This window comes from Mus musculus, chromosome 7 (assembly GCF_000001635.26).
Source record: "Mus musculus strain C57BL/6J chromosome 7, GRCm38.p6 C57BL/6J".
Taxonomy (NCBI): domain Eukaryota; kingdom Metazoa; phylum Chordata; class Mammalia; order Rodentia; family Muridae; genus Mus; species Mus musculus.
The window spans coordinates 76,676,917-76,703,209 of record NC_000073.6 but is presented as its reverse complement, the minus strand read 5'-3'; the positions used below and the strand labels follow the sequence as shown (position 1 = coordinate 76,703,209).

At 38.5% G+C, this 26,293-nt stretch overlaps 1 protein-coding gene across 2 annotated transcripts in view; it reads right to left on the bottom strand.

Annotated features, from left to right (window-relative positions):
• The window catches only part of Agbl1 (ATP/GTP binding protein-like 1), an 895,108-nt gene that overhangs the window by 421,489 nt on the left and 447,326 nt on the right, over positions 1 to 26,293 (bottom strand). For both annotated transcript variants that reach the window (XM_017322251.1, NM_001199224.1), the window contains exon 19: positions 4,372 to 4,501. In XM_017322251.1, coding sequence (XP_017177740.1) covers positions 4,372 to 4,501 — 130 coding nt within the window. The remainder of the gene's footprint in view (positions 1 to 4,371; positions 4,502 to 26,293) is intronic.

Sequence of the window (26,293 nt, the reverse complement as noted above, 5' to 3'; positions counted from 1 at the left end):
CTACCTAAAAGTTCTCTCCAAAATCCAAAGATTCGGTCTCCTTCCCCAGAGCTAATCACTGCTTTAATGTTCACCTTCCCTTATTATTGAAATGCAAACATTCAGTATGTCTCCCTTTATGTTCCCTCTCTTTCAGTTAACTTATTGTTTTAAATTTCATTCATATTGTTGAATATATCAGTAATTAATTGGATTTTCTTATTTGGGAGAGGGATCATTTTGATTACTGTCCTGGTTGGTTTTTATTGTCAGTCTAGGACAATGTAGTGTCACTTAGGAAGAGGGAGCTTCAACTAGAGAGCTGCCTAGCTGACATTAGCCTGAGTTCAACATCTGAATAAGAACAGCCATGCTGGGTTCAATAAAATGGGAAAGAGCTACAAGAAGGTCCAGAAGACCCCAGGAGTCTTTTCCCCCACCGACCACTTTATCCCTCAAACACAGCTGAAGTAGCATCAATACCTAGTCCTTCCGTAACTCCTGCTCCTCAATTCATCTGAATCCCAGTCATCTCAGACAAATCTCTCTCTCTCTCTCTCTCTCTCTCTCTCTCTCTCTCTCTCTCTCTCTCTCTCTCTCTCTCACACACACACACACACACACACACACACCTCTGTTACCATTTTTATTACATGTGTCACATTCTTTATTTTGAGAACTATTCCCCTCCTACCTTAGTCCTACCTAAGAGTGATCTTAAAGCAACCCACAATCTTTTATCCTGCTAAATAGAAATAATAAGAAACCACACCCTGAGTCCTTATCTTTATACCCCTAGTAAATGCATCATCTGTCAACCCTCTTTTTAAATGATGAGTTGATTAATACAGAGATCTACAACCATCCAATGTGCAAAAAGTAAGACTGTGGAACATGAAGTTCTAAATGGGACATCTATATGATACCCTCTTCTATCAAGGCTGAGGGATCAATGGAAAAAATATAGATGAGAGAAGGGTTCATGTGGTTTCATTCTAGCCAAGAACCTATTGGAAACTGGTGGCTACTGGTTAAGAGAGAATCACTTTCCTTTAGGGATGGAGGACCTGAGATGCATGTCCCAGTAAATGGTCCTACACCTATGCACATGCAGTCATCAATAAACAGATTCTGTGGGTATTAATTTATTTTTTTAAAGCACATGACATTGGAAGGGAAGAGTGGTAGGTGATGTAAGAGAAGATGGAATAGGACTGATTCTTCAAAATACACAATATATATTATGAATATTAAAAAATTAAAAAACTAAATATTAAATAAAATATCTATATAGGCTTTGCATTCCTAGTTACTTTAATATTTACAACTGCAGAGTGTAAATTAATGTACAAAAGAAAGTTGCTACCAAAATTCATGAGACGGTGGATAGATGTAGGGAATGGAGAACAGAAGCACATTGCCTGTTCTTTGGCAATCCTCAGAATAAATAGGGCAACAACTTCCATCTCATTAGTTCTTGTAACTGGTATCAATTAACCCAAGAGTCAGATACCTGAGAAGCATCTGTGACATGTACATCTTCCCAGCCATCACATAATGTTTTTCCAATGCTTCCATAAACATTTTCACAAGACCCAGAAATTGGGCTGAGTCAACATTAATCTCCAGCCACAGAACTTAAAAATCGATGTGGACAGAGAGGGACTCTTCTCTGTCAGGACAGGACCAGAGCAAGTGAATAGCAGTGATGCAGCTGCTGGCAGGTGGTGGGTTAAATATAGCCCTGTAGGTACCTAAATGGTGGCATCCTGCCTGTTAGAGAGCTCTGTAACACTGGGAATAGCATTTAGTACTCAGCTGTTTCTCACCCACCTCTCAGATGGTCCCAGCAGGAAACAAGTCTGAGGCTGTCATGTTTATAGCTAATTAATGTTTATTTATACTTTTAAACAAGCCTTTCACCTGTCACTCTTTAAAATAAATGCTCTGCTCTTCAATTAGAGATTGTCAGAGCAGAAAGAAATCCTGTTTTGTTGAAGACTTAACATGTGCCTGTGTTTAAATGTGTATCAGATATGGGGTTCTTTCCTTCCTAATCATGCTCTTCTCCTGGAGGCTACGGCTTCCTGCACAGAGAAACAGCCTTTCTACAGCTTTCGGATTTGAGACTGGAGACTTGCTATGTCGAGCTTGAGGAACACAGTCACAAGCAGAGATTGCACGGCCTCCTTGAGATGCAGGGATCTTTGGAAGCAGATATGACTATAGTACATTAGTGAACACTTGAACCATGACTGAATTTATGTTCTTGGGGACAGAGGCACATGTTCTATGTGCCAAAGAAAAGTTGATGCAGTCAGTCAAGGCAGTAGAGTTTTGCAGGTTTTAAAAGCTTGTTTATTTATAGGCTTTGGGAGATAGGACTTTAAACTCTTGGAGTATTAAGCTGGACAAGAGTGTCTTTCATTAGCTGAGGAGTTGTAGAGTGTCAGGTAGTCAATGCTAGTGGTGTGAGTTTTGGTGTAAGTCTTGAACCAGTAGGTATGAGTTTGACTTCGGGAGGAGGATGGACATGGAGTAAGGGATTCGCCATGGGAAGCACCTTATGGATACATAGCTGACCCACCCCACCCGCCATTCTTTTCTGAACCTACTGATGGGTATCCTGTGATATTTCATTGCACATATGCAATGTGGGATGATCAACAAATCTATACAATCGTCATTACATAGTTTTCAGAACCTCTGAAAGTAAACTATGTAACTTCTTGTGAATTTGCAGTCAGCCCACTGTGTTGAGGAACACTAGAGCTAAATACTCTCTACTGAAATTAACATTTTAAGCATCTACAGGTGGTAATTTGGAGTATTTGTCTTTCTATGACCACTTTTTTTTTTAATTTTTAAGGTGATAGGAATGCCATGTGCCCTCGTTTGACCATTATTTATAGTATGCATATATTGAATCCTACATTATACTACATAGATAAATCTAATTAAAATAACAAAATTTTAAAAAATACCCTTAGACTAAGTTTAGGTAAATTTAGCTGATTGGTAGTAATGCTGTTGCCAGAGAATTGGTCTTTATTCCATGAGGACATCATAATTCTCCCTTTTACAGATGCTAATTTTAATTTTTTTTTACAATATACTACAAATACAAGTTCACAGCTATTTTGAGTCCCATGAGTGCTGAAGTATCTTTGAACCTGGAAGTGGGTAACCTGAACACAGTCAAAGAGTAAGTCACAAAGGGAGGCTCTACCCCAGCACCAAAACCACAGCAGAACTGAATCTCTATTCTACTATATCCACTTGAATGGCCCAAGGGAAACACTATGTGTTGTTCATCTCTTGAAAGTGGAGTGCAGGGCTCATAGGCCTTTCCAGGATCCATTAAACATGCAATTCTTTAAACACAGAGTAGATGCTTTAGAAAGTAGGTTCTGATAGAACTGCTCATTCTGATATTCCTTCACTTTTACTTAAGCTCTACATGTGGACATTTGTCCCCACACTTCTGCAGATAGATCTGGTCACAGTTTGTAAAAAACAAAACAAAACAAAACAAAACAAAACAAAACAAAACAGAACAGAACATGAGCATTCTCCTAGGCCACTCTGTTGTCATTTTTTATTTTCTTTATTATCTGGAACTAAGGCCTCTGATTTCAGATTGTCTGACATCATTTGCATAGTACTTGGGACTGGAAAGGAAATCCTATATATGAAGCAACCTAGAAAAGTGCTACAATTGTCCTGAAAAATATGAGAATATTTTTTTTCTAGTTTAATAATGTAAGAATAAAACTAGAAAAATTTCCAGTTTTTACCAGTGAGCATTAAACCATTGTTCTGAACCTATCATGAGATGAGTTGTGTCTTCATAAATATATGTTGCAACTCTAATCCCTGGAGCCTGGGAATATGGTCTTATCCAGGATGTGCATCTTAACAAGTGGAGAATTACTAAGGTCAGACTGAATAAATGTCCTAACACAGTGATGAATGCCCTTAGAAGAGGGGAGTCCAGACCACAAGGCCCCAAGCTCAGATGGTCTTGTGAAGATGTTAAGTGATGAATCAAATGGGCCACCATAAGCCAATGACAGCTTAGTACTGCTGGTAGATACAACACATGGCAAGAAAAGGGGATGATCTTCTGAAAGTCACTAGCATCAGAACAGCTTGCCAACTCTGCGATTTTAGACTGCCAGTTTCCAGAAATGTGATGTGAGGAGTTCTGTTTCTTTAAAACATCCAGCTCGTTGTCATTTGATATAACAACTATCGTAATAAACCCATCATTAAAGTTTCCCACATATGTTTGTCCCCTTTGTCTATTTTTCTTGCGTTGACAGTTGATGGGCTATCTCCTAGAGAGTAAGAGAAACCTCATCATAGTATAAAAAGAAGGAAGTGACTTACCACAGGTCCCCGGCCAGTACTGCTTAGGTAATGGAGGAGACCTTTAGCATGGTAGATGGTTGGTTGGAGATGAGCTTGGGGAGAGAGCCACTGTCTGTTGAGATCCTCGCCTCTCAGTGAGCATCTGTGACTGCAGGAAAAGACAATAAGCAAAGAAACACACATTTAGACAAGAAATGGCTTCATAAAATAAAACCCAAGCTGACAAACAATTAAACTAATGAATCCAACTTTGCTCTGACTTCTGCCACCAGCTCCAGATGTCCAGGAAGCTGCAGATCTGTACTAGAAGAGTATGGAGTGGCCTAGTTATCTGCAGCTGTGGGAACTAGAAACTGCATTTGACTTAATACAAGGTTAATAGTGTTCTAAAACAAAATTTGGGAAACATGGTTTCCTACTGTATGTACCCATTTAAAACAAACAAACAAACAAACAAACAAAAAGAAAAAAGAAAGACAATATATGACTCCCCAGGCCCTTTAGTTCTACAAATAACTAATTTGACCTCAAGATAGCATACACAATATAATGAAATACAATATTTCTGGATAGCCCAAGAGCATTATAAAACTTAATATTATTATTACACTTCAGTGAAGAAACAAGTGACCTAAGGTATAAAACTAAATATTTACACCTAGGACTCTTTGCCTCTAGCTCACACATCCCTTCTTAGGGAATACTTAAAAACTGCCAAATCAAGCTCAAGATTATATGTTCCCTGGGGGTACTCATAGTCATAGCTAACATGTTAGATTCAAAGATTATTCAACTCTTTAACAAGAGACAAAGCTTCCAGGGAAAGTTATACTATGAGACCAAGACAACTGAAAAGTTTATCAGAAGCAAACCATCCATAGGATGGATGTGTTCCTAGGTATGATGGATATTGTGGCTATGACGGCATTTATCCAAGATGGTGAGCTAGCAAGCTGCCACAGATTGAAGGGACCAACACAATATCCCCATCTCCAGAACCACCACCATTAACTCCCCTCCCTCTAGCACCCTTCCAATCTCCATCACAATGAAATTTCTTAGTTTCTTCTGAACAAGTGTTTGACCAAGCTTCCCATAGCCATCCATTCCCACACATTTAACTTTCAGCAGATCAACCTTGTCCCCAAAATTTCATGAATTCCCAAGCTAAGAAATTCTAATCCTGTTTGTTGTTGTAAGAGACCTTATAGAACCATTTTGGAGAAATTTGCACTAATATCATTTTTATTCATTTTATCCTCTACAATAGCCTGGAAGAAATGGCAGCTTGCTCCATTAGGGGCAAGAATGATTGTTGGTACCATTAAAATTCTAAAAGGAACTGTATTAGCCAAAAACATAAGACTGTATGATGACACTTGACAGAGAGCCAACTTTGAGGGAGGATGCAATTTCACAAGACTTCATCCCTAGATGAAGGGTTAGAGTTAATCACTGAGTAAGGAGAGAGGGAGAATCAGTTAACAGTTCTCTCCAGACACCAGGCCCCCGATCGATGATTCAACCAATCCCAAGTGGTCAGCCTTAAACTCTAGTTCATATGTGCAACAACACTAAATGGACTCAGTAGGGTGTGTGTGTGTGTGTGTGTGTGTGTGTGTGTGTGTGTGTGTGTGTGTAAAACAAACACAATAGAAAGACTCTAAATTCGAAAGGGTTTATGGGAAGAAAGAGGGTGCATAGTAAACTTATATAAAGTTCTCAAAAAAGATAAAAATTTTCATAATTGGTATTAAGCAAACAATAGAGAACAAATTCATGCCCAGAAATTTAATTATAGAAGCAAACATACTTTCCCTATTAAAACCACTGGCCTATTTGCAATTAATCTTGGAGATGAAATGGCTCAAGCTCTTTTTTACAATATTTAAATCTCTGTGTTCTGAAATCATCTTTGCTTGTAAGCTCCCTCTTAAAAAATCACTAGAAGTTGAAAATATTCAATAATTCATATATCCTAATTTTGTTATAATATATTTTACTTGAGGGGCTAGGGATGTAGCTAACTTGGTAGCAGTGTTTGTCTAACAATGCAAGAAATCCTAAATTCAATCCCCAGCACAACATAAGCCAGGTATGACAGTACATTTCTGTATTCTCAACCCACAGGAAGGAGAGGGAGAGACAGGAAGAGCAGGAGCTCAAAGTTATCAATGGTTACATAGTGACAAATTACAGCCAGAATACATACATACATATATATATATATATATATATATATATATATATATATATATATATACACATATGTGTGTGGTGTGTGTGTGTAAGAAACAGAGAGAGAGGAGAGAGAGAGAGAGAGAGAGAGAGAGAGAGAGAGAGAGAGAGAGAGAGGGAGGGAGGGAGAGATATTTAATGCCAGTAACAATGGAAAGGAAAAGCATGACAGAATTGATCTATGGCTTCATTCTTTTTTCATTTTTTATTGGTTATTTTATTTTTTTATTTTTTTATTTTTTTATTGGTTATTTTATTTATTTACATTTCAAATGTTATCTCCCTTCCCAGTTTCTCCTCCAGAAGGCCCCTATCCCTTCTTTTCTCCCCACCCCCTGTCTCTAGGAGGGTCTTGCCTGCCCATTCCTGCCTCAGCAGCCTAGCATTCCCCTATTCTGGGTCATCAGACCTCCACAGGACCAAGGGGCTCCCCTCTCAGTGATGCCAGATAAGGTAATCCTCTACTACATATCCACCTGGAGCCATGGGTATCCCCTGTGTATTCTTTGGTTGGGAGTTTAGTCCCTGGGAGCTTGTGGGGGTCTGGTTGATTGATATTGTTGTTTTTCCTATGAGGATGCAAACCCCTTCAGCTCCTTCAGTCCTTGCCCTAACTTCCCCATTGGGGTCCCCGTGTTCAGTCCAATGTTTGTGTATATCTGCATCTGGTTTTGTCTGGCTCTGGCAAAGACTCTCAGGGGACAGCTATACCAGGCTCCTGTCAGTAAGCATTTCTTGGCATCAGCAATAATATGTGAGTTTGGTGTCTGCAGATGGGATGGATCCCTAGGAGGAGCAGTCTCAGAATGGCCTTTCCTTGAGTTTCTGTTCCACTCATTGTCCTTGCATTTTCTTTTGACAGGAGGAATTCTGGATTAATATTTTTGAGGTGGGTGGGTGGCCCCATTCCTCAACTGGGGGGCTGTGTCTCTCTACTGGATATGCTCTCTGCAGGTTCTATCCTTTCTTTTTGGGTATTTAGGCTAATGTCCTCCCTGTGGGGTCCTGGGAACCCCTTGGGTCCCTGGCATCTGGGACTTTCTAGCGGCTAACCTCACTTTCCCCCACTGCAGCACATGTACTTTTAAATTCCTGACCCTCTGTACTTCTCCCCCATCTCCTCCCATATCTGAACTGGCCCCCTTTTTTCCCTCCCCCTCTCTCTCCCTCCCAGATCCATTAGACTTTTATTCTGAACTCAAGGCATCCAATAGTCTGAGAACACTTTGACTGCTGTGTGACTTTTCTTGCCTTGACCTGAATTCTCATCAACAGTGCAGACTTTATTTTTTCTGTAACACTGACCGTGATGGAATGAACTGAGGTTCTTTCAAAGCATTCCTGTTTATGTAAACAAAAACTGCATGTATTGTTATGTATCCAGCAGCCAACAATTCTGCGATTCCCTCTCCTTCTTCTTTCCCTCAGCTCCATGGAGACCAAGTTCAGGGGCAACATCGACATGGAAAGGTCCAGAGATTACCACACAGCAGAAACACAATTCTGTACAATACTTTAAAATAAAGAAAATGGAAGTTCTATATCGCAACTAGAAACCACCCAAGTTTTGATTAAGAAGGCATAGTTCTAGCTCCTGGCTCCATCCCTGGGTATGGGATTTGGAGAGCTCATTTATAATCAGTATCCTCACATGGGAAAAGCAAATATGTTTACCCTGCCTCCCAAGGTTATCATCATGCACCTCCAACCCTGCTCTACCCTGGATTGTTTTGAAGATCAGATGAAATGATACCTATCCCTCATGTTTCCATGGAAATTAAGCTGCATAGTCCTATGTCCATCTACATCTTCCTGTGTGACTAAACTCATAGCTATATCCACACGCACATGTGTATCCGTATCTCCAGCCCTGTCCCCAGTGGTCAGAGATGCATAGCTCAGTGGTGACCATGTCCACTGCTTCCTTGCCTCATGCAAACTATACTGTGAATAACAGTCAGGAATCAATACGCACGGTGAATCGAAAAGAGAAGAACCTACACCAGGGTCCACAGAGAAGGGGCCGTGATCTGCTTTGAAGTTTATTTGATTTAAGCACACTTCTCGTGGTCGAGGCAGTGGAATGGATTGGAAAAGAATTAATCAAAATAAAAAAAAATTACAAAGGGAATTACTGATTTCTCTTTAGGTTACTAGCCAGGGCTAAGGGGGGAGAAGAAGTAGGATTGTCCATGATTTGCGTGTGGAGAAAGTTGTGTCAGTGAAAGTAATATAAACGTTTGGGGACTGCTATTTTAGGAAAAGTTTTGTTTGTTTAGTGGCAGTTTTCTGGGATAAAGAAATTGAACCATCCCAGCGGCAGAGCTCGGCTGTGCAGATTTACGAACCACGCATGCTTGCATTTGTATTCAGGCCTGCATGTGTGGCTGGGATTTGGAGGTATCTCTGTGTGTGCCTACAGCTTTGATATTTCCTACCGCTCGGCATCTGCCGACAACCACAACGTGTACTACACCTGCCTTAAGAGCTTTTTCTTTTAAAGCAAATCCATTTGCTCCCAATCTGCAAATCCGTTTGGCATTTTATGTTAATCATACCTGAGATCCCTGTAGTCATAGGAGCTGCTGGTGCTCTTCGCAGGGATTTGTTTTAAGCATATGAAGATGAAAATGTACCCCATATTATTATCTACTGTAGCGTTTCTGCAATGACAGCTGCCGCTTCGATGTGCAGAGAATTAGCAGATGGACAGTGATGATGGGCTGGCAAGACATGCAGAGCCTGTAATTTCTGAGAAGGGGTCATCCTCAAATAGAGTTTGAAGTCTTGCTTTGCTTACAGGAAGAGCAAGGAGTGATCAGTGCTATTCTTCCACACTGAAAATGGCAAACTTACATAGAACTAAATCACATACTTCCTGTTCACACAGGTAATATGATATAACTGGGCTTCCATAGTTTTTATCGACCCCTCTCTCTTCCTCTTTCCTCTTTGTATCTCTGTCTGCCTCTCTGTCCCTATCTCTGTCTCCCTGTCTCTGTCTATTTCTCTGTTTATGTTTTTCTGTGTGTTGTGTCTCTCTGTCTTTCTGTGTCTCTCTCCCTGTTTCTCCTCTGTGTCTCTCTGATTTTCTTGTCTCTGTTTCTGTGTCTCTGACTCTCTCTTTGTCTCTCTCTCTCTCTCTTTATCTACCTCTGTCTATTTGGGTGTCTCTCTGTCTGTCTCTCTCTCTTTCTCTGTCTCTGTCTCTCTGTCTCTGTCTCTCTGTCTCTCTCTGTCTCTATCTATCTCTGTCTCTCTCTCTGTCTCTCTCTGTCTCTCTCTGTCTCTCTCTGTCTCTCTCTGTCTCTCTCTGTCTCTCTCTGTCTCTCTCTCTCTGACAAACTCTCATGTATTCATACTGGCCTCGACCTTGCTAGGTAGCCAAGGAAGACTTTGAACCTTTGGCTCTCTTGCCTTGCCCCCTAAGTGCATGTGTTACTATCCTAGTTTATGACCCTCTGGGGATCAAAATCAGGGAATTGGGCTTCAGGCATCCCAGGCTAGCACTCTACCAACCATGTCTAGTTGTTTTTCTGTTGTAGTTGTTGTTGGTTTTTTTTTTTTTTTTGAGATTAAGTTTAAATATTTTCGTTTATAATAAAGTTTGTGTGCAGAAAATGTGATAGTTTAGAATACACAAATATCCAGATATTTCGATGTTACCTTGAAATACCTGTATCCCAGGAAACCCCTCAAATGCAAATCACTTTATCTCTCAGTCTAGATCTATAATTATAACAAGAATCACGGTGCTAAGATGCCTGGCCAAAATGGGAGCTCATTATCTTTTTCTAACTTTGAACGTTTCTGTGCATTTGTTTATTTTTTAGACAAAGACTCAGGTAAGTCACAGTGGCCATGAGCTCACCACAGTCAGTGATGGCCTTGAATAATTAATATCCTATTTCTACTTCCTGAATGCTAAGATTTCAGAAATGTACCACCACAGTAAAATTGTTTTATGTACTCTTTGTGATCAAATGAAAGGCTCCATGTATGTTTGCTAGTACCATACCAACTGAGCTACATCCTGAACTGGATTGATGAGGGTTTTTAGGTGGAGCAGGCACTGTCGCTGCCTATTCTTATAAGTGCTTCATATAGACATGGCCCACTCACTCTGTCAGATATTCACAATCTATATCCAAATAGTCAACATTCCTGAAGAATAATACACAGGGATTCTGTTGAGGTTCTTTTTGTTTAGATTATAATTTGAAGGTAGAGAGGATCATAAATAAATCAAGATTTCTAGGTTGGGGGAAATGAGGTGGGATCTAGAAATGTAGAAATATTATTAAATTTAAAAATTAGCTGTTTAAATTTCAAAATTGAAATTTTGGTGATATACATTCCCCTTTTAAAAGCAAAGAAAAACTAGCTGTGCATGATAGTGCATTACTGTGATATTAGAGCATGATAGACAAAGGTAGGAAGGTCAGAAAAATAAGGTTAACCCTAGCTATAAAGTTACAAGCAGGATGTCCTGGCTACATCATGAAATCTGATGTTATAACAAGTTATAACAAGAAGGAAAACAAGGAGAACGCGAATATTCACTCAACTAATGGCACTCATTCTTTTCTTTCTTTATCTAATCTCTCCCCTCTTTGGGTAAGCTTAACTCTGTAGCACTCCAACTCAAAATCCTGCCCCCTCCATCTCTTGAGTGCTGCAAATTCAGGTATGTACTACCAGACCGAACTTCTCAAAATTATACTCTTAACACTAACTATAGATCACGATGATCAACCAATCACAGCAATCACCAAGGCACTAGGAGACATGTATTATAAACAATGAATTCAGAAAGAAGTGTATGAATCAGCAGGATTCTCAAAGCAAAGAATGGGCCATAAATCAGAAAAGGAAGGGAGAGATGGTGTGTCTTCCTATAAGAGAATTTACAAAACTGGAATCAGACAAAAATATGATTCAAAAATCCCCCATCTGTCTATGTCTGAACAAGGGAGAGAAGGTACCCAACAGACAGAACAGATGAGGCCAGGACTCATAGCAAGAGAGGCCCAGCACAGCAAGCTCTGGAGTCTTAGGAATGGCAGTGTGTTTCGAATCCAGAAAGCACTTTCATCAGTGTAAAGCACATCCCACACTGGGACAAAGTGTGGGTACAGAAGAAAACTCTTTTCAAAAGCTCGATGTGTTGAAGTCTCTAGATCTTGGCAGCCCAGGATGAGGCACATTGTCCAGATGCCATGCTCAGAGCTTTCCAAATGAACATTTCTCACATGCAAAAGGGAAATAAAAGGAGAACAAATCAAATTAATTTCAAGGTAGTTTGAAAGCTCAAGACAATCGGGGTTTTAAGGAGCATTTTATTATGCTTAGGAGATCATTTGTAACTCAAAATCCTTACAGTTAAAAATGGAGAGCAGAAAAAAAACCAAGAAAGTTGTTTGTTCTTCAGCAACTCCAGAGACCCAGAAATAAGTTTCCAGAGGTTGATCAAATCATAGCCCAAGAATGAGAAAACCATTATAGGTGTCCAACCTTTTGGTCACTGTAACATAATGTCATCTACAATGCCCATGCTTGAAAACTGTTCAATTGAGTTAGACAAAAGCCACAGGAAGTTCTCACAGATTTTTAAATGAGTTAAGGACTGTACCTCTCCTTAGCTACCTGCAGCCTACTAGTCAAACACTGAACATGCCTAGATTAACCAGCAGCTGACTTTATCATTTTTTAAAGAAAAATATCCAGCTTCTGGCTATTATAAATAAAGCTGCTATGAACATAGTGGAGCATGTGTCCTTATTACATGGCAGAGCATCTTCTGGGTATATGCCCAGGAGAGGTATTACTGGATCCTCCAGTAGGACTATGTCCAATTTTCTGAAGAACCACCAGACTGATTTCCAGAGTGGTTGTAGCAGCTTGCAATCCCACCAGTAATGGAGGAGTGTTCCTCTTTCTCCACATCCTCGACATCATCTGCTGTCACCTGAGTCTTTTTTTTATCTTAGCCATTCTGACTGATGTGAAGTGGAATATCAGGGTTGTTTCGATTTGCATTTCCCTGATGACTAAGGATGTTGTATATTTTTTTAGGTACTTCTCAGCAATTTGGTATAAGCTCAGAATACCCAAGATACAATTCACAAGACAAATGAAACTCAAGAAGAAGGAAGACCAAAGTGTGGATACTTCAATCCTTCTTAAAAGGGGGAACAAAATACCCATGGAAGGACTTACAGAGACAAAGTGTGAAACAGAGACTAAAGGAGTGACCATCCAGAGACTGCCCCACCTGGAAATCTGTCCCATAAACAACCACCAAAACCAGACACTATTGTGGATGCCAACAAGAGCTTGCTGACAGGAGCCTGATATAGCTGTCTCCTGAGATGCTCACAGACATCCACTGGACAGAGCATAGTGTCCCAATGAAGGAGCTAGAGAAAGTACCTAAGGAGCTGAAGGGGTTTGCAGCCCCATAGGAGGAACAACAATATGAACTAACCAGTACACCCAGAGCTCCCTGGGACTAAACCACCAACCAAACAAAACACATGGTGGGACTCATAGCTCTAGCTGCATATGTACCAGAGGATGGTCTAGTTGGTCTACAATGGGAAAAGAGACCCTTGGTCCTGTGAAGGTTCTATGCCCCAGTATAAAGGAATGCCAGGGCCAGGAAGCATTAGTGGGTGTGTTGGGGAGCAGGGTTGGGTATAGGAGGTTTTTGGAGAGGAATCTAGGAAAGGAGATAGCATTTGAAATGTAAATAAAGAAAATATCTAATTAAAAACAAAGAAAATTATCCAGATGCTGTAGGAATCTCTCAGTCAGTAAAGCACTGCTCTTGTAAGCATTATGACTTAAGTTCGGTCCCAGAAACTATATGAATGATTGGACATGCTAACACATTCCTGAAATCTCAACACTGGAAAGGTAGACACAGAAGGATTTTGAAGCTTGCTAACTAGGCAGTCTAGTCTAATATATGAGCACCAGGCTAACAAGAGACTTTGTCCCAAATAAGGCAGCAGTATTCCTGTGGATGACAAGTGAAGTTTTCTTAGAGGCTACATGTACACACACAGACATGAACATATACATGCAAACGCACACATATTCACATACACACATGAATGCAGACACATATGAAGAGAAATACTCAAAGTTAAAACTTTAACATAAGTCAATCTAAGTATTAATAGGCTGCTCTTCGTGCTTTCTTTTTTCCCCAAAGTATCTCCACCCATGGCTAGCACCTGTCCCACCCTTGCCTCTTACTCCTAAACCTTCATGTGAGTAAGGGTCCTATGGAATCTGGGCATGATGAAGTGAAAGACATGATGCATCACACAGTACAGAAGGAAAGCAAGAAAATTAACCTTTAAAAATGGAGCCATGTCCTTTAGAAAGGGCAGCATTGCTCCACATTGAAGAAAAGTCTAACAGATGATATTTAGAATCTCTTACCTGGAGCAGAGACAGCTCAAGAAGTCAGTAAGGCAACCAATCCCCTGCTTAGCACACACCAGCGCACCCTGCTTCCTGCTGCCATGTTAGTATCTGACATGTTTGTTTGTTTGTTTTTGAAACCAACACAGAGTAAAATGTAAATCTACTTTCTCTTACTATACAAACTGGATTTTGTAAAAGCAAACTTCCCACAGAACAATTCAAACTATCATAATATAGGATCAATCTTAGTCACACTCAACTTTTCTTTCTTTCTTTCTTTCTTTCTTTCTTTCTTTCTTTCTTTCTTTCTTTCTTTCTTTCTTTCTTTCTTTCTTTCTTTCTTTCTTTCTAACAGTTTGTATGCCAGTGGGGAGGAGGCTACAACACCACTCATGTCCATTAAGGACATGTGATCAGATGATTCTCATTTTCTCACAGCCTTTGATACCATATACAAATAGGTACATTTTAAACTGAAACTACTGACACGCAAGGCATACATTGCTAAGCATTTACATTTCTTGAGATGTATGAGGGATTGTGAAGAATTTGCTAAACACCCTTGCCACAGAACAGTTATTTCTTAGGACCGATGACCAATGTTGAGGCTATCTGAGTGCCATTACAGGTGGCAACTGGATGCAGTTCACAATATTACTTACCAGACAAGAGTAAATTATTTAGCTTAGAAATTTTAAATATTTTATTGACCCTTGCAAAATGTTTGAATATATAATACTGGAATAAGATTTCAAAACCAAGAACTAATGATTATTTCTGTGACAAAAACCTGAAAAATTCAAAATCTGGTAAAGTTCAGAAAATATTGATAATCAATAAGAGTTGATGAGAATTATGCATTCTTAAACACAACACACACATAATATAACATATACACACATATAACATAACACACACAGAGACACAATATGCACACACAACACAAACACACACATACACACACATTCCTAAACGTAACACTTGAGGAACTTGAAGGAAGCCTTTTCCTACCTTTACTTAATGGAAACATTTCATTTTGGAATTTGTACAAGATACATAACAAGATAATGAAGATCACTACATCTATAACTCTGCAGATTGTAGCTACATGAATCTATCATTCTGAAAGAGATATCAGTGAAAAGAGCATACAGCTTAGTAAAGAAGATGTGGAACCATCATACAAATGAAGTGTATGTGTCTGTTTAGTATATTTATGATAAATATATTATATAAAATATATAAAATAAATATGTATATATCATAAATGCAGCATACATGTGTATATACTATATATGTATCTATTATATACACATACATGTATATATTTGTAAGGACTTTATAGTGCATCTTAAGCACCAATGAGCACAAGTAACAAAGGAAACAGACACAACATGTTAACAGGAAAAAAGTAAATTTCCATAAGAAAAGCACTTAAAAGTAATGTGACAAATCCAGGAAAACAGTATTCTTCTTTTCTTTTTAAAATAAAAACCTGTGTGAACTGATCTTTGTAGTGACTTTCAGCATATAGAGTTGTGAATTCAAAGAAAACACATGCAAGAATTTAGGAGCAATAAGATATGCATGGATTGATTTGTGCAGAGACACAAGAATGATAAATCAGAAATTAATAAAAGTTATGGCCTATGTTGTGCAGAAATAGAAGATAAAAATAAAGATTCAGTAAACAGAAGCAGGGGCAAAAGGATGAGGGCAAGTGAGGTTCTCATCTCAGAGCTCGGCATGGAACATCAGCTTCCAGGGTGTTTCTCATGGTCTTAGGATCAGTAAAGCTGAGCTTTCCATGGAGAGAACCCAAATATGATGTGAACATTGAAGAGCAATTTCAACCTGTGACACAGAAACAGCCCTGAGGAAATGAGAAGGGAAACCAGTTCTGAATCATAGTAGTGTTACAGTCGTGCAGTGCTTCCTGGTGGGGATTCTCCATTCTATTCCAGGGTTCCATGCTAATGGGCATCTATTCACTTTATTACTTGTGCTAATAATTGATTGCCAGAATTTTCCATATATATATATTATCTGCAAACATATATGTATATGTGTGTATATTATATATAAGTTATCATATCTAGCCCTCAAAGGATCTACCTTTCTCTCTCCACTTTGGCTAGAGAGGCATAGCACAACTGAGTCACTTCTCAGTTAAGAGGCACAACCACAGTTCAGTTCAAGTTGAAAAAAATAAAATAAAATAAAATTTGGAGATAAAAATAACAGTATACCTTCTGTAAAAAGCATTAGGTAAGTCTGAGCTAAAGGTTCTGAGTCTACACTATGTACCTTTTAGTGATAAAAAACAAACAAGTCAGGAATGATAATTATCAGGGTTCTTAAGAATTATTAACAAGGTGTGAGGTCTGTGGTGTATTGGACTTCGTTGTTGGTGTAAACCTACATTTTTGCATAAATAGAGAGGCAAATAAAGAAGCAGTTATATGTGGGTATTGAGATGTGTGTGTGTGTGTGTTTGTGTGTGTGTGTGTGTGTGCATGTGTTCACACATTTATTTTCTAGTAGTATTACATACCAGTACACATAAAACCAAAATGCCTTTATAGCAGGGAATGTATTCAATGCACTAATCTCTATGTTGGAACATTATTACCTACAAAGGAATAGCAGCACTTAAAAAAGATCTGGTTTCACAATGAGGAAGAGCAGTGAAAAGTATCAGTCTAAAATAGTGGTTCTGGAAAATAAGGAGTATCTTCCTTCTTTTTAAAATACATTTGAAATGCCAAAAATTCAAAGTCTTTGGAATTACAATGGCCAAACACAGTAATACTTTTTAATAAAATAAATTGAAATGGTTAAGTATTATATTCCATAGAAAATAAAAAATACTTTTAAGTTTATACTGCCATAAATTAATAAAGAAAGAACAATAGTTCCAAATTTGTTAGAATTTCAGTTAGCAAATGCAAAAGTGATGGGAAAACCATAAAGTTCTCATTTGGCAAATACCACAGTAGCCATAATGTTGTACAGAAGTCACCGATAGATGTAAATATCTGTGAACAAAAGTATACAAGTCACAAAATATTCAAATTGGCTAAGTGTATCACCAAATACTATACCTAATTCTACAGAGGGGAATTATAACTTCATGGTGGATAAACCATGTGTTTACCACTTACTGCAAAGGTCAAATTCACCATAATCACATAGCAGGACATGCCCATATCACATTCCCCAAAAACAATATTCTGAGAAATGTGCTTTACCTTTGTGGGTGATGTTTCCAAACAAAAGCAGAACGTCAGACAACCACAAAGTGAGCTACAGTCATCTAATAACTGATCAGTATCCTGCAGATATCTAAATTGAGAAGTGAAAAACTGAAAGGAAGGCAAGAGAAGGGGGAAGTATGGGATAGGAGGGAAAGGAAGGAGATGGAAGGGAACGGGAGGGGAGGGGAGGGGAGGGGAGGGGAGGGGAGGGGAGGGAAGGGAAGGGAAGGGAAGGGAAGGGAAGGGAAGGGAAGGGAAGGGAAGGGAAGGGAAGGGAAGGGAAGAGGGCAGGCTGAAGGACTATTTTAGATTAAGGGAAAATGAACAAATATAAGAGTGAAATAAAATTAGGACAACCATGGAAACATGGAAGGTATGTGTAATTAATGCCAGTACATTAATATTAGATTTTTTGTTTGTTTTATCATTAAATGGATATGAAAGATGTCATTTAAAGAAACTAGATAGAAGGTAATACATTTTTATAATTATTTTTATAATGATTTCAACTAGAGTTTTACATTTTTATATTCATGTATATATATATATATATGTATATGTATATGTATATGTATATGTATATATACATATATATATATATATATAATTTGAGTACAGGCATCTATGAATGTCAGAAGAGAATGTCAGATTCAATGGAGCTGAGTTATAGGTAGGTATGTGCCATGCATCTTGGGTGTTGTAGCCATACACAGGTTCTCTGGAAGAGCACCACCTGTTCATAGCCACTGAGCATCTCTCCAGCCTCATGATAGGAACATTATAAATTATTTCAAAGCTTGTTTGAGTTTAAAAGCTGTTTTATAATTTTCAAAAGTAAGATATTGCATGGTTTCTAAAAAACCAAGTTAAATTTTTAAATGATAAGACAGTAAATGGTTAGAAAAAGATAACTTCATTTTGCTAATGACACTTGGTTTAAATAGGACACACAAGACAAGCAAGGGCTTAAGAAAAAAAATGTTAAACAGATGACGTCATCTTTACTCTAATGGAAGAGATAATAAAAATTCAAGACAAAAAGATAAAAATACAAAATCAGCAAAGAGTATCAAATGCCCAAATTTCTGAAAGGCAAAAGCAATGCCAAGTATTGTAGTAGGAACAGCAAAGCCACCTCTGCATAAACACTGAGGGCTGTGCAGAGCAGTTGCAAAGGCACCTTCTGCGGGAGGACCTAATTGAGGACTACCTGAGAGACCAAGGATTGCTGATGTAGCCAATGGCATCCAATAGGCAACTGCTGGTTAGAAGAGATGCTTTCTTAGGACCAATGGGGCGTGGGTATTAAAGGAGCTTGAAGCAGTGTTCCAATGAGATTGCTGCAGTCTTTCTCACCTCCTCCTGTAGTCTATGCCATTGATTCCATGCTACCTCACCTCCAACCCCCAAAGGCAGGTAGGGTCTGGCAGCAGGCAGTCCAGGACACAGGCAGCAAAGGATCAGAACAAACACTGAAGCCTATATTACAAAAAAAATTATTAAACAAAGAAAATTCTAAACTATACATCTACATAATGTATTGTATACCTGAGACTATTGATCGAGTCTGACCAATGTGATGACCTAGTAATCTTACTAGATTTTTAAAGAAAAAGATGGACTCATTATCAGTGTAGGCAGTAAGGGAATGAGATTTAGAAAGACAAAAATATCTCTGTCTAAAGACAGTGTTTCAGATATGTAAAATACTGACTATGGTATCTAAAAATCTAACGAAATAGATTTTAAGGCACATTTTTATACTGAAACTGGCCTTTAGATATAAAAATATGTCAACAAACTTAAGAACTCAGAAAATAATATTTTCCATGGATCTGATCTTAGAAGTATACTTGAAAAAAATTTCTCAAATAGGCAAAATGTTTGGACATTCAATAAAACTAAAGAATACCTCCACTTTAGAACACATTTCCTACTGTAATTTTTCATATATCAAAAATTCATCACTTTAAAGACAAAAATGGTCACTTGTTTACCTTTGAAGCCCCAGAGCTTCAAAGTGAGTGAGTATTTGCCCAAAGAGCTTTCACATAACCATAGTAACTCAAAATTAATCAAACAGTAAAATATTTGAATGTTGTATGACCAATAAATCAAAACTTCCTGAAAAACAAAATAAATTCTTTGTATATCATAAAAACTAAACCATGTCATGCTCTATCTTATGTATGTGATACAGAATATATTGGAGAAACATGCACTTATCAACTGTTCTTCTTGCTCCTCAGCTGCAGTGGCATCACCTTCACAAACAACAGTTACTAAGTTCTTATTTCTCTCTGCCTTACTAGCTGCATAATCTTCATAGTAGCCCATTTTAAAAAGCCATAATTACTACATTACAGGGTTTGAAAAGTTTAGAAACTGGCCTAATGTCACACAGCCAGGTTAGCTTTGAATTTGAATAAACTATGCATCATGCAAGAGGGCTATTTGCAAGATGCTCAGAAATCTCACACAACTTACCCATATAATGAGCCTCGAACCCTTAAGGCATGAAAGATGGGAAGGAAAGAAACAGGGATGAAGTGTCTTTGCCTCCTACATCCATACTCACAATTCCATCCCGGCTTCTGCCATTCAATATATGTGTTAAACTTGGGGACTTCTTTTTTGGGTGAAGTAGGGACTGCACTGCTCAGTATTTTTAAAATAAATGATCATGGAGTCTGGAAAAATAGTTTTCAGGGACAACACATTTGTTACATGAACATGAGGATCTGAGTTTGATTCAGCAGCACTTACACAAAAACCAGGAGCAGGGGTATACTTCTGAACTTCCGTGGTGCTGGAAGGCATAGGGACACGTGACTCCTTGGCTATTATTAGTCAGCCAGTCTAACTGAAACTACAAACTCCACATTCAATCAGTTACTCATCAAATCATAGTATCAGCAGACGACACCTGGCATCAACTTCTAGAATATACATGTATACATGGAGTGAACACAATCAAACATATATATGCACATATTCATATAATCAAAACACACACACACACTCACACTCACAATTAATGGCCTGTGAGTACAATTGTATGACACATAGCTTTACTGTAAGTCTTAGAAATATTTTCATATTGAGTGGTTTTGTTTTGTTTTGTTTTGTTTTGAAGGGAGTGTTTTATTGTTTGGACTTTGGTTTTCCTGAGATAGTTTTGTACTATGTAGCCCCATATTCCCTAAAATTATACCAATTCACCTGCCTTTGCCTCCTAAGTTCTGTGATGATAGGACTGCACCATAATATTTCACATTTGTCTCCAGATCCCTTAAAAGCAAAATAAGCACTATTGATGTTTCTCAAGTCAGTGTAAAGTATGATGTGATGTTCAAAATATAAATTATCCAAAAAATATAGAACTCATTAATTTACTACACATTGATTGCCCAACTAAAGTGCCTACGATGCATCAGATAGTACTTAAATAGTATCCCCACCCCAATCGCTGCAGCTGCGAACATGTGCTCCAAAACTGCATGCTTGCGACTATTATCAAGTAAGGGCAGCAGTCAGCTAACACAGGTGTCTGCTCTTCTCATTTCTCAATCACAGGACAGTGTAGCAATCATCATGTGGCAGCAACTAATTCATCTTTATCTAAAGAATAAAGGAAATTCAACTCCCTATTCTCCTGCTGTCAGGAAGGTTCTTTATGGACAGTCAATACCTAAAAATTCAAACTGTAGTGTTTTGTTTTTTGTTTCTACTGTCAAAGCAACAGTTTTAATCATGGAATATTGATGACCTTGGATCATCTCTGTGTACACAATGGGATGCTCAGTGCTCCTACAGTTTATTTTGGAATAAAAGTTGTCATATTTTTTGATGGATATATTTACAGAAAAAAAAAAACCTTAGCTAAATATTCCTCTTTCTCCACATCCTTGCCAGCATGGGCTGTCACATTAGTATCTGATCTGGAGGGCATCATCTTGAGTGAGGTAACCCAATCACAAAAGAACTCGCACAATATGTACTCACTGATAAGTGGATATTAGCCCAGAAACTTAGGATACCCAAGATATAAGATACAATTTGCTAAATGCATGAAACTCAAGAAGAACAAAGACCAAAGACCAAAGTGTGGATACTTTACCCCTTCTTAGAATTGGGAACAAACACCCATGGAAGGAGTTACAGAGACAAAGTTTGGAGCTGAGACGAAAGGATGGGCCATCTAGAGACTGCCATATCCGGGGATCCATCCCATAATCAGCTTCCAAACGCTGATACCATTGCATACAATAGCAAGATTTTGCTGAAAGGACCCAGATATGGCTGTCTCTTGTGAGACTATGCCAGGGCCTGGAAAACACAAAAGTGGATGCTCACAGTCAGCTATTGGCTGGATCACAGGGCCCCCAATGGAGGAGCTAGAGAAAGTACCCAAGGAGCTGAAGGGATCTGCAATCCCATAGGTGGAACAACAATATGAACTAACCAATTACCCCCCACCCCCCGAGCTCGTGTCTCTAGCTACATATGAATCAGAAGATGGCCTAGCCGGCCATCAGTGGAAAGAGAGGCCCATTGGTCGGGCAAACTTTATATGCCTCAGTACAGGGGAATGCCAGGGACAAGAAGTGGGAGTGGGTGGGTGGGGGAGTGGGTGGGCGAGCGTGTGGGGGACTTTTGGGATAGCATTGGAAATGTAAAAGAAATAAATTCCCAATAAAAAATAAATAAAATGTCAGGCATGATGGTTTCTGCTTGTAATTTCTGCACCAGGTACAGGGTGTAAAAGAAACATAATAATAATAAAAAAAAAAAAAGAAGAAGAAGAAGAAAAGAAAAAAAGAAAAGAAAAGAACTCCTAACTCTCATTCCCTCTATTATCATCTTGCTGTAGGTCCATGGTCTCAAATGCCTTCCAAATACACACCAGTATACTCATAGGCCAGGTTAGCTCTCAGCTTCCATCAGAGAAGCTTGGTTTTGTATGGGTTAACACAAAGAATCACAACTGGTCAAAGTACACAGTTGAGGATTGTTTTGTCAAAGATGAGTATTTTGCTGGTCTATGAGTCCTTGCTGGAAGGAAGTTCTCATCCCTCATATTGCTAAGAGGATTCCCTGGATAAAAAAAGATGCAGCCAGAAAAGCTTCTGAATTTGCTCCTTGGATCTTAGCAGAAATAAACTAAAATACTTTTCAGAGATTAGAGATTAAAATATTCATTCATTCTTTTTTATATAATCATCTGTATGTATAATGGTGTATTTTGCATGCTAAGGACACAGTTGTTAAACCAGGAATTGTTAAACTCAAGTTCACATTTTAAAAGTGATAATAGAGCATAAACTTGGCCAAAGGCAGATACATGGCATAGTGGTAGTTACTATGAAATGCAATGAATAAAATAATAATAAAATGAGTGAATGCAGCAGAAGAGACATTTGGGAGCTAGAGAAAGACCTTTTTTTTTTTTTAATACATAAACTAGTGTATAAGTAAAATTTCACAGAATAGACCTATATACCTGTGGCAAGAGAGCAATCAGTAGCTGGAAGAGAAGATGCAATGTGCTTGCAATACACAGGACTGATGTGGGGGGCAAGTGAGGCAGATAGATAAACAATAGAGGAATTCGTTCTGAGGGGTGTGAAGATAAGACTGGGCCAAGTCAATTCTGGTAAAAATAATGACAGGGTCCCTTGCTGTGATGCACAGACTAGATCATAACAGTGATGGTTAGAGTTTGGTAGAGAATAGCTGACCAGCAGCTTTGCCATGTTCCAGGTAGGAGATGATGGGAGTCCTAGGCAGGATCCTAGTGGTGAAGAAAATAGACTGTCATTGTTTTTTATATATATTTTGAAGTAGAACCAATAACTTTCCTAAGGAGTGGTTATAGATGTATAAAATAAAGTGCATTGGGAATGGAAATAAGGTATTGGATTTGAGGAAATGTGTGAAAGAACGTGGGAGCCTCTTGCAAAAGATAAGCACAGGAGAGTTACAATGTTCCTCTCTTTGTTTACAAAAATCTCAAAATGTTAATTTTAGTTTTAATTTCTTGGATGCAAGATTTATATGTTATTCAGTTGCACAGGTTCAAGTCAACACAAAAGGTTTTCTTCTAGCAAAATGACACTGAACACACACACACACACACACACACACACGCCCCCCCCAAATACACACACACACACAAGCAAACATACAAAATAATAACAATGAGGAAGAATGTTTCACAAGGGGAGTAAGACTGTGCTTTAGGGAAGAAAAATTCGGATTTCTCCAGACCATCTACTTTCGTTTGAGTAGTTATATAAACCTGAACTGCAGTTCCTTCAGACATGAAATGATGAGTATCTTGGGGATTAAATAATCAATTTAGGGTATTTTGTTCTCCTTAAAATTTCTTAAGATTAACTGAAAATTTCATGAAAGTCTGCCACTAATGGTCTAATTGGTCTCTAGGCTTTTATATAACAAGTAGGTATTGGGATTTGTTCAAAATAGTTCATGCTAAGTATTGAAACGATACAGCATTATGCACAAGCAAACCATAATGTAAATCTAAAGTTTTGTTAAGTGAATGTTTAGAACATTATTTGCTGGTGATACAAATGTGAATTTTAAAGAAATGAATTGTTTTTAAAATGAGATCTCATGGTACTTCTTCAAGTCTCTGTTGTAGGTCATGTTACTGAATTCCTATGAAGTAAACAAAATCCTTAGGATTATCACCAGGCAGATACTAGATGAGAACACAGCTAAATCATTTGGCCAAATCTATATATCAGGTTGTAAAACTGAGCTTATATATACAGATCCCCGATGACAGCATACATGTAAGCTTTCCTCCTTTTCATTTTCTCAAGGAAATACAGAGCTTAGAGAAATTAATATAGAATTGCGTAGCCAGAGAAAGACTCATGAAAGAATCTGGGCTTTAGAAATTTCCTGAAAGGAAGCTAAAAATCAAAGGATGCTTAGGACTTAGTCACATTAGCAGTAGAGAAGACTTAAAGCATTAGGGTAGCCCATAGCATTCTGGTAGCATCCCAGGGCAGGTGGAACTGAGAGTACATAGGATAGCAAACTGAGCAAGTTGGAAGGAATAAGCTGGGGAGGAATATTTCTTCATAGTCTTTGTTTCAGTGTTTTCCTCTGTGCCTCACCTTGAGCTCCTGCCCTAACTTCACACCAGATTGTAGGCTGTAAGGTAAAGTAAATGCTTTCCTCCCCAAGTAGCTTTTTGTCATGGTGTTTTATCACAGCAGTAGATAGCAAACCCAAGACAGTAGTGATATAAGATTGGAGTTGGACTGATGGCCAGAGATCAGACTATGGAAGAGCTCAGGATCAGCAGTTAAGAACACTGGCTGCCCTTCCAGAGGACCTAAAATTGACATTTGTCTGTAACTCCAGATCTCATGGATCAGACATCCTCTTTTAGAAATAAGGCAGACAATAAGGCAGGCAAAAATGCATACACATAAAGAAGAAATCACTTTATGTATCCTACATTGCATGATGGAAAGCCATGGGAAGAATTTGAATATTGTGGGTTTAGCAATATGTCATACTGAGGGGAAAAACATGAAATTCATGGGATGAAAAACCAGAATGGAGGCCATTGATGTGACTGACAAATTATGGATTGTTTTTGTCTGAGTGAATTTGTATTTTAATAGATACAACATTATAATTTACCTTTGTTTCCTTCCTTGACTTTGAGTCTCTCTCTCTCTCTCTCTCTCTCTCTCTCTCTCTCTCTCTCTCTCTCTGAATGTTTTTATCTTTCACTAAGAATTATTGTCATGAAGGAGCAAAGACATCAAGATAGACCAGTTGTGTTTTATATCTTGTAATTTTAATTTGGTTCTTTGTATATTAAATAAACACTACCCCCTGTGTTCTATAATATCTAGATATTTGATATAAACGAGGCTATCTCCTTGAGAGTAGGGTCATGGGAAGAGCTCCATGGGATAGTAACTGAGAGGGGCCAGGAGGACAAAAGGGAAGGAGTGACGTAATTATCTTTAAAAATATAAAAACTAGATTAACAACTGATGTTCTTTTAAAAATAGTAACTGTGAGTCAAGCAAAGCAGAGGAACTTGCATAGGATTGTATGGCAACAAATGAAAGTCAGGACACCTGCTGACTTAGTTTCCTGACTCCCTTCATACACTGAGAGTGCTGCCATACTCTTCTTTGCATGTTTTTCCTCCAGCACTTCAAAGAGCTTCTGAGATAAGAGGCAGGTTTTCTCATTCTATTATATTGTCATTATTAGCAGGCAATGCTGGTGTCAGGGGACAGGGCTGGAAGTTCTAGCTAATGAGAACACCAAATAGTACAAAATACTCATCTGTATGTATCTATGTTTCTAGGCCTAACACATTCAAAAGAGACTACCATACACCAGAGCTAACCACAATGGAATCTGGAGAGAGAGGACCATCTTTCCTTCCTATCTCTGTAGTCAAAGGGAGGAGAAGCTATTCTCAAGACACGTTTGGGCTTGATGACATCACTAATACAACTATTGACTTTTATTTCTGGTAGATAAAGAGACATTGCCTTAATATAAAACAAGCCTTGAAAGCACAAAAAGATAGAATAAGAGTTAGCTTTTTAATTTTTTATTCTTTGACAGGTACATATATAAATGTCTTGAATTTTATACGCTCACCCCCATTTGCCCTGTCTTACCCACCTGTCCTCATGCAGAAACCATTCTTCTTCCTAGATCAAGAGAATCTACTATTCCCCCACCTCTCTCTCTCTCTCTCTCTCTCTCTCTCTCTGTGTGTGTGTGTGTGTGTGTGTGTGTGTGTGTGTGTGTGTGTGTGTGCGCACGCGCGCGTGTGTGTGACTGAGTTTAATTAGCATTGACTGGTTGGCTGTATGAGTATTAGTAGGAGTTTCTTTACTGGAACTTGGACAACTTATCATGGCTACATCACTGAAGAAAACAACAGTCCTTCTCCTAATAGTCCTTAGGAAGGGCTGGAGCCTCAAGTTTGT